We start from the raw sequence: 14,007 nt of genomic DNA, 5'->3' as shown, positions 1-14,007 counted from the left end.
TGTCGACTATTAGACCTGGAGAGAACTTCATAGAGACAAATCCAAACTCTTCCTATTATACAGATAAGAAGGCTGAGGCCCAGAGACCAGGTGGAGTGTGGCCAGCTGGTTGGGAGCAGAGGCTAGCCTCCAGCCTTCTGACTCCCACCTTGGTCCCATCTCCCTTCACCCCACAGAGCACCATTGGAAACACAGTTCAAAATACACAGCTTACTAATGGTGGACCAGCAGAATCATCTCTGCCAACATTTGCATGATGTCATTCATTCAATGAATGGATGCTGGCTGTCCCCCCTGTGCAGGACACGGGGAGAGGCTGGGGACCCAAGGGAGCACAGACCAGACAAGACTCCTGCCCTTCCTGTTAGGGTGTACCTTTTCTTGGAAAGGCAGAAGCAAATGAGTGAACCCCTAAATAATAAGGTAATTATATGTTAAGGGCCACAAAAGAGGCAAGCAAGGGCCTGAGAAAGAACAACGTGAGGACTAGGGAGGTACTGGTGGGGCAGAGGTGGGGTGAAAGGACTAACCATACAGAGCATCACATGTTACTTCATCAGACACTTGGAGAAGGTGTCTCCAAGGAGGGGATATTTAGGTTGAGGCCTGGAGGAAGGAAGAAACAATCTTGTGACTATCTAGAGGAAGAAGGTACTGGACTGAAAGTATAGTATGTGCAAAGATCCTGGGGCAAGAAAGAGCTTGGAGTGATTGAACAAGCAGGTGGTGTAACTCGAGGCTGGAGAGGGCAGGACCCAGATCCCGATGGAAGTTCTTTGGCCTGTTCTTTCATGACCACACTCTCAGAGGTAAATGAAGACAAGAGGACTTGTGGGAAAGATCAGAGGCTTCCAGTTCCCTTCCAGTGAATTCAAAGAATTCCACTTACCACAGGCAGCTGGAAGAAGTCCCGAGTCTACAGCAAAGACTCCCAAGAATGGGAGAAGCATCCCTGGTCCACTTCTCATCTTCAGTGGGAGTGCTGGAGCTGTGTATCACTCTGGGGATGAATCAGGTGAGGACAACAGCAGAAAGGAGAAAATACAGGCATATCAACAGGGAAGTGGCTAAATAACTATGGTGCAGCCACATGGTAGAACATAATTCAACTGGCAAAAACAATGAACTTAATGTTTCTGTACTGCCAGAGTTGTTAAGGAAAACCAACCAACCAACCAACCAACCCTAGGGTGTAGCACTGTGTGAATCGAATGTTATCATTTGTGTACAATAAATGGGATGCGGCTTCAGCAATCCATGCAGATCATCTCGCTAGAAGGAGGGCTTCCTCCTTGTCTCCCCAGGAGAATGAGCTGCAGGGAGGAAGGGCAGGATCTTTGCTGGTGTTCCAACTTCTGCACCGGCTAGATGGCAGGAGGAGGGAGGGGTCCCAGAGGACTCTCCACTGTCTTTTCTGAGACGGCTTCTAAGTTTGAAGCATGGGAATGAATGTTCAAATAAATTAAATGAAAACTAAAACAAAGAAAGGGGTCTAGACTGTAAACCAAAGGCCCTGTGTTCCAACCCCATCGCCCCTCGGCCTCTGACAAGCTGAGCCTTAGAGAAGTTGCCTGGCCCTCCTGGAGAACTAGGTTCCTGGTCTGGATTTCAGGCCTAATTGTATGGGTGCTTTGTGATAGTCTGGTGACCACAGAAATTGTCCAGGACCACCCAGAATTCATCCCAGTTCCTAAATGAGAACCCTCAAAGTCCCTCCCTTCAGAGGCACTCTGGGATGAACAAGCAAGAACACCTGCATCAGTTCCGTACTGGATTGCAATTTTGAACCCAGCACTGGGCAAGGCACCTTGAGATTATCCATCTGTGCAAAACAGGTGGAAGGGGACCTGGCCACTGCCCTCGACCTCCAGGTTTCTCAACCACTGACACTTCCAGCTGAATGCTTCTTTGTTGGGGGCTGCTGTGTGCGTTGTTTTGCAGCATCCCCTGGCCTCTGCCCACTAGATGCCAGTAACATCCTCCAACCCTTCTGGTTGTGACAATTCAAACTGTCCCCAGACATTGCCCAGTGTCCCCTGTGGGACAAAATGGCCCCAGCCAAGAATCCCTGTTCTCACCACTGCATTTCCAGGCCACTGCTTCACTCTAGATGGGAAGCTAGTGACTCCCCCTGGGTCTGGACCCCAGGTGGGCTTCCCCAGAGGTTGAGGGGTTGCCTGAACTTCATTGTGGTTAGTTCCCTGCATTTCATAGCTGACAACCAACCATCCTAACTCCTTGGGAAACTTATCTGTATGGAAAAATAAAATGAAATAACAACTCCAGAGTTAAAAATAATAATAATAATATAACGAAGCCAGGCGTGATGGTACACACCTGCTATCCCAGCTGGGCAGGAGACTGAGGCAGGAGGATCGAAAGTTTAAGGCCAGTCTGGGCAAGTTAGTTGGACGTTGTCTTTCAAACAACAACATCAAAAATCTGTCAGCAAGAGTCACAGGCTAGTCAGCTCTATGGCACCCCAAGATTGATGGGATGACAGAGCCAGGGAAGCAAATGCCATTTCCTCCTGAAGATTCTTCGCCAGGTGACAGCAGGAGGGGAGTGGATACCAGGAGGTTTCCCTCAGGGTTACTGTAACAACCGGGGTGGAGGAATAGAGGAGCCAGCCATTCTCTCTCCTCCTCTCAAGAATGTGATTCCCCATGCACAGCTTTCTTTGGAGGGCAAAGAAAAAGCAACTGTGTTTCTATGTTCTGATTAATTGAAAGCTCATCCTTGGGGTTCTACAAAACCAATGAGCAGAATTTTCCAGAGCTGACTGTCCTGGCTGCCTGGCCCTACCGGCACAAGCATAGTGTTGATTTACTTTTTCTTGTGTTATTTTTATTCCAGTTCAGCTGCAGCTCAGTGCGGAAAGTGTGGGGGAGGTGTATATAAAGAGTACCGAGACCGGCCAGTACTTGGCCATGGACACCGATGGGCTTTTATATGGCTCAGTAAGTATGAAACTGACGTGCCTCCAGACACGGCCCAGGTTTGAGGTTTCCGGAAATCTTGTCACACTGAGTGATGCAAACTCAAAAGTATCAATTAGTCTCTGTTTGTTATTTTTTCCAGTAGGATTCCCACCCTCTACCCTGCCTTATTTTAGGTATAAACATAAAAGAGTTTCTTGTGGTAGTCTCTCAAAATACTCAGGTGTATTATCATACAGACCAAGAGGAAACATTGATTGATGCTTTAGTAACTCATCAGACACTCATTTCAGAATACCTACTCTTGCTTTATTCATTCATTCCCAAAATGTTTTCTTGAGCACCTACTATGTGCTATAGGCGTGTATCTTAATACTTTGGATAAAAATTGCAGAGCCCAGATGGCTCCTCCTGTGTCTCAGTGCCATGTTAGATACTAAAAGGGACATAAAGAAGAATGAGTCACATCAAGAAGTATAGGCTATTGTTTCTTCAGTAACTAAAACCCTGCGCACCTGCTTCTTTCCTCTGAATAAATGCACTCTACAGGTTTGACAGAGAATGTCCTCCTGGTCTTTGTGGGAAAAGCATAGAAACAGAGGCAACATGATTTTGCCCCTCATTTTCCTCTACGACAAGATTTAACTGAATGGAGAGTCGAAATGAATAATTGCAGGATTTGTAATTATTTCCAAATTTCAACCATCCTTCTCTGTATCTTAACAGCCCATAACCAAGGTGTGACTGTGATTCATGACCCAGTTCAAACTACTCTTCCCTTTTATGAATATCTCCAAAAAAATGTAGCCATAGGGTGAGTTTAATCAGGGGCTTCCTTTGACTTATACCAAATTGCTAAGTAGGAGCAGGGGTAGGAAACCCTTTCTTTCTTTTTTTTTTTTTTCTTTTCTTTTTGTGGTGCTGTGGATCAAACCTAGGGCCCTGTGCTTGCAAGGCAAGCACTTTACCAACTGAGCTATCTCCCCAGCCCCCAGAAACCCTTTCTTGACTTGGCTGAGCCTAGGTGCTGAATGTGAACAGAGTTCAGTTTGTTACACTGCCCACTAGGGGTCAGAAGGTGGAATGGTCACAGTAATAGAAAGCCTCTCTTGGGCTGTTTGCTGAAATAAACGCATCCATTCTACACACACACAGACACACACACACACACACACATTTGAATTAGGATGAATAGCTAAAATTCCTGTCTTAGATTATACAGTATATTTTATGACTTTTTCTCCTTTAAATTTTTTTTTTTTTTTTGGCAGTATTGGGGTTGAACCCAGGGGATTTTACCCCTGAGCCACATCCTAGCCCCTTTTTTTTTTTTTATTTTGAGATAAGATCTCTCTAGTTTGCCAAGGCTAGACTTGAATTTGTGATCCTCCTTCCTTAGCTTGAGTAGCTTGGGATTATAGGTGTGTGCCACTACACCTGACCCACTTTTGATGTTTATTGTGAACTTCTTTTACTTATGTAAAAATATTGTGGGAGAACTTCCAATTTCCTTTAGGTTCCAGGCAGCCCCTTTCCCACGACTGCCCTGGCCGGCCCTGCAGCTCACCTGAAATATGATCTTAGCTCACTGTACCTAACTTGTAGCATTTCCCCCACTGAAATTCTAAAGTACCTCACAGCCGTGCTTCATGAACAAATTTTAGTTATTCAGACTAATTTGAATGTGTACGTAGAAAGGATGTGTTTATTATTTTTATTTTTATTTTTTTACATTTTATTTATTTATTTATTTTATTGTAAACAAATGGGATACATGTTGTTTCTGTTTGTACATGGAGTCAAGGCATACCATTTGTGTAATCATAAATTTACATAGGGTAATGTTGTTTAATTCATTCTGTTATTTTTTCCCTTCCCCCCACCCCTCCCAAGGATGTGTTTATTTAAGAGAGTAAGTTTGAAAGTTGATGAACCAAAATATTAACACAGTTATCTCTGGACATGGTTAATGGGTGATTTTACCATACATGTGTGCCTTCCTGTATTTTCCAATCTTCTATAGTGAGTATGTCACCTGTGTCACTGGAAGAAAAGCATGCTAAATATAAAAAAGAAACAACCACAGTAACAGGCGTGAATCAACATGCTGGCACTACCTCATGCACAGCAAGTGCTGAAAAGCCCCAGCTGAGGCTGTGGTACCTCTGGGTTGACCTGCGACTCAGCTTGTGACTCAGTCGCTTTGTCTATGTCCAGTGTAGTCGAGACATCAGGGGGGAATCGGCCACCTCACCTGCATGACAGAAGGCAGGCCTGAAACCCACTGGGGGGAGTCATGGGGCGAGCTGTTCCTGCTGGGGGTCAGCAGCCCACACAGTCCAGAAACTCCTCCCTCCTTCCACCCCAACAAGGTGCATCAAACACAAAGGTCCAGACCAAGTTCCTCTGGAGGCAGTCAGTCAGCCAATTAGTACATTTATATCTCATCTTGTTCCAAAAGGGCTAAAGTGTCTCACGCAGGTTTCCTTTCACTACACTCCAATGAATAAGAAGTAGGACACTTCCTGTTACAGTTTCTTACTAATGAAAACTAGCTAACTTTAGGGCTGAGATGTAGCTCAGCAGTAGAGCACTCGCCCAGGATACACATGGTTCAATTCCCAGCAGAAACAAACTAACAAAAAATCAAATTAATTTGCTGCCTTAGCTGGTGTACACCTACCAGGTGGCTCTGTGTCTGGGGATAGACACAAGGCCAACAAGATCCTATTTTCCCTCAGTAGGATTTGCAGTCTAATGGGACAACCACGTCCACAAATAGAGAACAATGACCAAGATGACGAAACAGCAAGAAAGCAAATCACCAGCCACATGGGTAGAGAGAGACTTTACAGATCATTCAACTTGAAAAAGGAGCCAAGTTAGACATAGGAGGTCATTGGAAGGACAGTATACAGCAAAAGAGCTTTGCTATCCCCACTTCAAATTCAAAGGGAGTAAATGTATTCTAAAATTTGGACAAATAGAAAGTTCAAAGACTGGCTTCCCCCACTATCTTAACAGATAAGTTATAAGTAAAACATCAGTGGGTGGATAATTTCCAAGTACTGTACTTTTTTTTTCTTGTGAGAGTTATTTTTAATTGGTTCTAATTAGTTATACATGACAGTAGAATGCATTTTGACACATCATACATCAATGGAGTATAACTTCTCATTCTTCTGGTTGTACACAGTGCAGAATTACACAGGTGGTGTAATCATATATGCACATAGGGTAATAATGTCTAACTCATTCCACTGTCCTCTACTCTTTTTAATAATGTTGTGGTGGCTGCTTCAGCTTAATACACTTACGTCTGCACCAGACCCACTCACACCTTACCATGGGCAAATGGGTTGCTTCCAGTTTGTTGCCATTATACCCAATGCTTCAAAGAACATTCTTGAAACTATGGTCTTTCACTTGTTTAACTATCTCCTAAGGGTAAATTCCTAGAAGTGAATTTCTGAGTCAAAGATTATGCATATTTTAAATTCTGATACATACCTCCAAATTGCCCGCATCTCACCAACAGTGCGTGAAAGGGCCGGTTTTCACACCCTCACCAATACTGATATGGAAATCTCTTCGGTCTTTGCAGAGAAGATAGCCAACAAATGATCATTTTTTAGCTTGCATTCTTCTTGCTGGCAATACTGAATGTGTTTTCATAGCTTTATTGTGCAATATTAGAACGGTAGATAAAACATGCCATTTTGATAATACCATAAATCTGTATTCCTAGAGTCTTATCTATTGTGTATGTACATAAAGAGATGGAGGGGAGGGGGTTCATCAACTGTTAACAGTTGCCTTGGACTAGAAGTGTAGCTCAGTGGTAGAGCACTTGCCTAGCATGAGTAATGCCCGGACTTCCATCCCCGGGACTGTACAAAAACAAAATGAGTAAACACACAAAAAGCAAACAAACAAAAAACCATATCTGAGTGGTGGACTCTGGTTGCTTCTTTTCTTTTTCATTTTAAAATAAAGTTATGGGTTTTTATAAAAGTTCGATTCTTTTCATAGGTAGCAAAAAATAGTTATTTTTACTTTTAAAAAAATTATTTAACTTCCAGGATATGTTTTATGCTTAGGACAGATTTTGCACAAGCATTCACATCCATAACAACACTGAAGTAAAATCCTCAGATATTGTTAGTAGAAATCACCAGAATGGAAAGAAAATATTAGTAGATGTTTGTTTATTTCAAATCCGAACTTGAAAAACACCACTGCATCACAGCCCGGCTTCACCTGTCCTGAACATTCTTCCATGATCGTGTCTGCCAGCCACACCTCCACAGAGATGAGGGTTCCAGCCTGCCCTTGAGGTCCTTAGTCTAGCAGGATCTCCCAGCAGAGATCCTAGGTCCTGAGCACAGCAGGCAGAAGTGGGGCTCAGAGTAATAGTGGATGCATCTGAAGACCCATCACATGCTGGTTACCCTTCAAAGTCCTCGTGAGTACCCTCTGAGATGGGTTCCCTCTTTATCCCAATTCTGAAGAAGATTCTGAGACACTGAGAAGTTCAGTAATCTGCCCAAGATTAAACTGCTAACAAATGAAGGGACCCCATTTAAAAGCACTCGCTAACGAGTTCTACCCCATTTTGGTTTTATCTTTGTAGCAGACCCCAAACGAGGAATGCTTGTTCCTGGAAAGGCTGGAGGAAAACCATTACAACACCTACACCTCCAAGAAGCACGCAGAGAAGAATTGGTTTGTTGGCCTCAAGAAGAACGGAAGCTGCAAACGCGGTCCCCGGACTCACTACGGCCAGAAAGCCATCTTGTTTCTCCCTCTGCCCGTCTCCTCTGATTAGAGAAATCTGTTCTGGGTGCCGACCACTCCAGAAGAGCCTCGAGGGGTCCTCACCTGGTTGACCCCCAAATGTCCCCTTGATCATTGGTTGCGCTAACCCCCAGCCCACGGAGCCTGAGTTTGTAAGCAATGCGCTTCTAAATGCCAGTTCACTTTATTTCAGAGCCCTTTACCCCAGCTCAGTTTGGAACAGAGGGACCAAATTGCTTCCAGGGGCCTCTGGCTGACCAGTCTGAGTCCAGGTTTGGATGCCCAGCTGCCTCAGGGCGCCTGCTGTAGGCTGAACCTCTCAGCACAAGGTGGGGCCAAATGAAGTGTGTTACGGGGTCTGCCAAGTGGTCGTAGGTAACTGCATAGCATCTCCTGCTACTGAGTAAACCCCAGCAGCTAGTCCCCCAAACATTTTGCCAAACATCTAACCTGACTGCCTCTTTTCCTTTCAGTAGCCCATAAATACTAGCAGAGGAGGTAAGAGTGATGTTTAGAGGAGGGTAATGTTCCCTAATAGAAACAGGGACAGAGAAGGCCCCCCTTGAGCACAGAAGGGATTTAAATTGGAAAGAGGGGGTGCACTTGGGTGGACCACAGAGGAGGATGGGATCTCAATGGAGGATGGATGAAGGAGGTAGGGCTCAGCCACAGGAAGAGAACAAATTCACAACCTTAGGAATCAATACCACATGGTGACATGCCCAAGAAGCCTCTGAGGTCAGGAGGAGCATGGGAGGTAGCTTCTTGATAAAAGCAAGGACCTCAGTGCTGGGAAGTTCATGTGGGTCTGGGCAGTGTGTGAGGGAGTGACAAGAGGAAGGGTGACCTTGGCTGAGGAGATGCTGCACTCTCAGAAGGATGCTTTTAGAAGAGAGGAAGAAAGAGAAAGGGGACACCATGTCTTGCTTGGCCACCAGTAAGCAGGACTTCGGGGTCCTCTTGCAGGGCTTCCCCACTCTGACCTGCGTAGGGGTCATCTGGGATCTGCTTTGAAGTAGCTTCTGGTTGGGTGGGGCTGGGGGAGCCTCTACATTTCCAACTTGAAGAAGCAGATAAAAAAAAAATGTCATTCAAAGGAAGGTGGCTCAAAGCCCTGACCCTCGCCCACCTCCGCCTGACCCCGAAACACGCACCCCCACCCTTCCCTATATACTCAGGCAGCAGTGACGATAGTTAGACCTGTATCAAGGAAGGGTTTAAGGCCCAATGCCCATAAAATGCCTATTTAGAAGAAATACAAAGGCATACATAAAAGTGTTAAACCCTCACAAACAGTTTTCCCCAAGAGACCATTTTTGTTACCCTTACTTGTATAAATATGCTTCCTGCTTAAAGTGAACTTGACCCAAGTGGCTAGCATATTAGAAACACCATTCATCTCTGACACATGATACCGACGCTGAGGCCTTTAATAAGCCATTTAAATTTACTGTGAGACTGTATGTTTTAATCACATTTTGAATATATAGCTTAAAGGCAGTTAAACTGATTAGCATGCAGCCTCTGAGAATGATAATAATAGGATATGATGTATAAGGTACTCAGATAACTAACACTTCACCACATTTACTCATGAGATTTTTCTTTAGTCTTCCACTATGCTGTTACAATTTTTCTTTTGAAAAGGGGGACTCTTAAGCAATGATATAATCATTGTGTATAAAAGTGGAGGAGAGTGTGCTCACATTTTACAAGGAATTGAAGTAATTACTAATTGAAACGTAATTCCTTAGACATTGAACTGTTATACTTAGGATGAAAGAACAACAAGCTGAAAGTTCAATGAGATAAAGCTCCTGAGGAACTAAGTTGGCATTATGGTCAATAATACTGGTCTACTTTTGTACAGAAAAATTATTTCATAACTTTTTGTTTTTATAACCTGGATAAGATGATTCTATTTTATTTTAGTCAATCTTTGCAAGCAAGTTGGGAATATTGCAATTCCTTAACATCTCTTTGGTATGAAGATTTGGCCCCTAGAAGGTACCCAGACAGGAAATCTAAGATATTTATAATGGTCCATATTTTTATTGTATGAATCAATTTCAAGTATAATGCTGGCCAAGAAAAAACAAAATACTGTTGTTAACAGATTAGATGGAAGTTGGTGATTTCAGAGACCCAAAGCATTGAAGTAGATTGTGACCTTAACAATCTCAGCCCAGTCGTCATTTGCATATTTGCTCAATGGAGACCATATGCCTGTGTGCCAGGCACTGTCCTGGGTACTGTGGTCCCTGGGGACTTTGTCTGTCTGGTTTGCTGCTGTATCCTCTCCCAGGGCATTATATTTATGATGAAAGATGCTGTGGATTCATTTCTTTCAATCAAGTGAAAAACATAGACTTTACAAGTTACTGCTGAGTAAATAGCAAGTCCCAGAAACCCAGGATTTGGAAGAATTGGCTACTCCCAACATAAGACAAATCCCTAGCAGAATGGCAGAAGACACGGCAAAGTGAACTTAACGTTTTCAACCTTAGACCAGTGTCTGCTTCGGGAGGACTGCTTGCAAATTGGGAAGAGAGTCCGTGAGGTCTTGTCAGAAGGGAGTGGTGGGCAGTTCCCTGCATGGTTTTGAGAGGGTGAACATCCCCATTGCACCCTCTCTTCCTTCAGTGATTCTTGCCGTCATCTGCCCTTCCTGTGCCTCTCATGTGCATCCATTTTCAGAATGACCGTCACAAGGTGTCTGAAACTTACTGTCAGGAGCAGAGAGACTTCAGCAGGTTGGCAGTGAGGCGCAGGTGAAGGTAACTATCATCTCCTCTAGTGGCCAACTGTGTGAACATACAAAATCCAGATGGGTGCATCAGCTGCCACTGCAGACAAGGCCCTGGCTTTGTGCTGGAGGTAACAGAGCCCAAGTCCTCAGACTGGCAGAGTGTATGGCCTGAACCAGCGAGGCCCACAGCTGCAGAGCAGGCCAATGAGGACACCACCTGTCATTTCACATCTCTCTCTCTCTTTTTTTTTTTTTTTTTTTTTTTGGTATTACAGTCTATGCCTTACGAGTAATAATAAATGTTCCATTAATCAGTGATAATGTGTCTGAGTGTCTGAACATCATGATACCTTTTCTCTATCAGAAGACTTCTCCTGGTGTTCGTGGAGTGAGCATACTTAGTTTTTTACACTTATCTTGCTACCAGATATGAGATTTTTAAAGGCTGATAACATTTTTCTGCTAAAGCAGAAATATTTTTTGTTTTTTGTTTTTTTTTTTTTTTGTTTGGAAACAGGGCAATATTGGTGATTTTCTAGGCTTTTGCTAGGGAAATATATTCAGGAAACGTGTCCCCTCAGGAGTCAGGCACCACTAATAACTCAGTTGAAACTTTTTCTTCATAATATCAACCATGGAAATTGTGGTATTATTGCCGAGTTAACAGATTTCTGCTTAAGCAAAGAGATGGTGAACTGAAAAAAACAAAAAGAAGAACTTATTTACAAATTTAGGTCAATGTCAAAAAGCTACACATGTTCATCTTAAGAACCCATAAGATTTTCTAAATTATCATACACAGAGATGTTTCCTTAGGTGAACCTCTGAATCTCACAATTTCTTGTTCTTAGGAGATGCAACATGGTCGGGCACAACATGGCCTAATTAGATCCCACACACACTCACACACACACACACACACACACACACGTGCACACCTATACAAAAACACACCTGGGCCCTGTGCGCCCAACTACACTAATTACATATCTTCCTTTTGTTTTAAAGTAGCCTTAAGCAGTATTTTTTCTACTTTTTGGAGCTTGCTCACAAAAAGAATTACACGTTCTAGTCTAAACCAGCACATGCATATCTTTATATATATACAACTGAAGCAAGAAAAATCCACAAAACTGTATATGAGATACACTTTGATATTTCTATTATATTCCACTAAAAATATGGATCAAATAGTTAAATCAGGTCCCAATATTAATGGGTCACAACCACAATTTGAAAACCACTGGCTTAAAGCAATTGTCCTCCTTCCCAAAGATGGAGGGACCCAATTAGGATCCTGTGTTATGACTTCAGTGTTTTCAATGCACCCCAGGACCAGGAATGGAATCCAGCACTAGCAGGGCACGGGCCCTATCACCCAGCCACACCCGCAGTCTGACGTTAGTGTTTCCAATGACATGATTCGTTCTTGAATAAATAAGACAAGGGTCATCCTGTTACCCAGGCACCATCTGCTCTGAAGCCCAGTGGCTGTCTTAGCCTGGCTTGCCACTAATCAGGAAAAACGAATGCGACCATGTAGATTCCACGACAGCCACCCACAGCCGCTAGTGCTAGTCCAGCCGAGTTCTGCTCTTGAAGCCCCAGAGACTTTGGCCCGCTCCCTCTTCCTTTGGAATGAATTCTCACTACTTTGGGTCTTGAGGTCATCCCCTCCCTAACTCCCACAGTTTTCACTCATCTCTGCTGCCCCCCAAACTCCTGCTTCATAACCATTTCTAAGAAAGGCATAAAAAGAGGGAGCCAAGAAAAGGTTATAAACCTAGGACCTCTGAACCTCCTCCCCAGCCTCCATCACTTTCTGGAAATTACCCTCTGGCCTCTTACCTGCCTTTAAAAAAAAGATTTACCATCATGACTAAGTCCTAAGATAAACGTCACTGCTGTTGGAATGCAGTTTACACGAGGATTTTAAAATTCCTCTTTTTGCTGAACCAACTTTAAAAATGTATTTCTGTTCCCTGATTGTTTGGGGGCTTAGGGTGGCTGAGAAGGGGCCTCTCGTGGATGAACTTGACTGCAAAGAGAAAACTACGAATGAGGGTATCGCTTTTCATATTTATTGAGTTGAGGTCCTGCTTGTCAGGGGGTGGGCAGGGAGGGGACTCTCGAGCCCTAAGTCCTAGTGCGTAGGTGTTATATGCTCAGTAGGGTAAAAAAAGCAGCCCATCAAGCAAAAAGGTGCCTTCAACTATAGTTTCACAAATTACCAAAAACATATTTTTTCAGATGTTGTAGTGATACTGTAGGAACATTTATGCCCGACCGAGCAGTGGGACTTGTGTGTTCCCCATTTCAAAAGTAGTAGGGATGATGTGTCTGACAACTGTTAAAATGAAATAATAGCTCGTAGAAGCATCACCCCGCCTTCCTCATCCATTCCCAAAAAGCCCTCCACCTCCAGAAAGAAACTCCTTTTACCCCTGTACATAAAATTTACTCCAAAACCCAGTCAGAGAACGAGAGGCGTGGGGATTTGACTTTAGGTACTCCAGACCCCAAACATTTCTCCAATGTTGTCTCCAGTGTCAGGGGAAAAGTACTAAATGACTCCTGGAATCTTTCTGCAACATTGGACTTCCTTTGCAGTTGACATATTGACCATGACATACTACATTGCTAGCTTTCCACTCTCGTTATAAAATTAAAAGGAGAAACGAGGTCACACACAGCTTGAAGCCAGAGGGTGGGTTTGCTGTATAAAATGCACATATTGTAAGGCCCAGTTTTGGGGTCTTCTGATGGGTCTGAGGGTGTTTGTGATGTGGGGAGGAGGTATCTCCCTAATTGCTTCCTTCCCTCTAAGCTCCCCACTGTCACACAGGCTAAATTTATACATTTGGCAGCTAAACATTGGTGTCTGTTTTATTACGTAAACAAGCAAAACCTCACCCTGTCCTTGATGTGCTTTTCTGTGGCCTTAATGAAGGGTTGGGCACTCTTGTTTGGAAATGCATTCAATTTAAGGATTTGGTTCACTTGGTCGAAGTGTTTAGATGTAGATGTAGACGGGCAATTTGTGCAAATCATCACAGAAATATACTTCATTGTGAGTTTCACATTTCATGTTTTCCTGTCGTAGGAAAAAAATTTCTTTTAGTCTGACCCGGAGCTACGTAAGAGTAAGATGTTAGATTGTCTTGCTGATATACCTTGGCCAGAAGTCTTTATCCTCCAAAACAGGTCATAGGAATGTTACTGTATACTAACCTCTTTTGTGTGGGCTGGAAAAAATGGACCGTTCTGAGCCTGGGAATATCAACTATGTTGAGTTCAGTAATTTCCTGTGGAAATCTACAGAAAAATCTATGGCATTCCCAAAATAGAACACCTGCATTAGCCACAGTGCTGCTGACCCCAGGACACAGCGCAGACTTTAGGGCTGGCCAGGTTATTTCTAATAGTACAGGACTGCAATTCTGAATGGGCGGGCCAAGGTGGCAGATGAGAGGGAAATTCGTTTCTATCTCTTTGGTGCTCCTACAAAGTGTTGTGTTATTT

The 14,007-nt window shown here is 43.6% G+C and overlaps 1 protein-coding gene across 12 annotated transcripts in view; it reads left to right on the top strand.

Annotated features, from left to right (window-relative positions):
• Fgf1 (fibroblast growth factor 1) overlaps positions 1–10,744 on the top strand; it is a 94,275-nt gene extending 83,531 nt beyond the window's left edge. For 9 of the 12 annotated variants that reach the window (XM_047556399.1, XM_047556393.1, XM_047556397.1 and 6 more), the window contains 2 exons: positions 2,857–2,960; positions 7,573–10,744. In XM_047556399.1, the coding sequence (XP_047412355.1) occupies positions 2,857–2,960; positions 7,573–7,767 (299 nt within the window). In that variant the 3' untranslated portion in view covers positions 7,768–10,744. Of the gene's footprint in view, positions 1–529; positions 1,016–2,856; positions 2,961–7,572 lie in introns of those variants that run through there. The other 3 variants (XM_047556390.1, XM_047556389.1, XM_047556401.1) reach the window with 3 other exon arrangements.
• The last annotated feature ends 3,263 nt before the right edge of the window (positions 10,745–14,007 follow it).

Source organism: Sciurus carolinensis, chromosome 6 (assembly GCF_902686445.1).
Source record: "Sciurus carolinensis chromosome 6, mSciCar1.2, whole genome shotgun sequence".
Taxonomy (NCBI): domain Eukaryota; kingdom Metazoa; phylum Chordata; class Mammalia; order Rodentia; family Sciuridae; genus Sciurus; species Sciurus carolinensis.
This window is presented reverse-complemented; position numbering and strand designations above follow the sequence as displayed.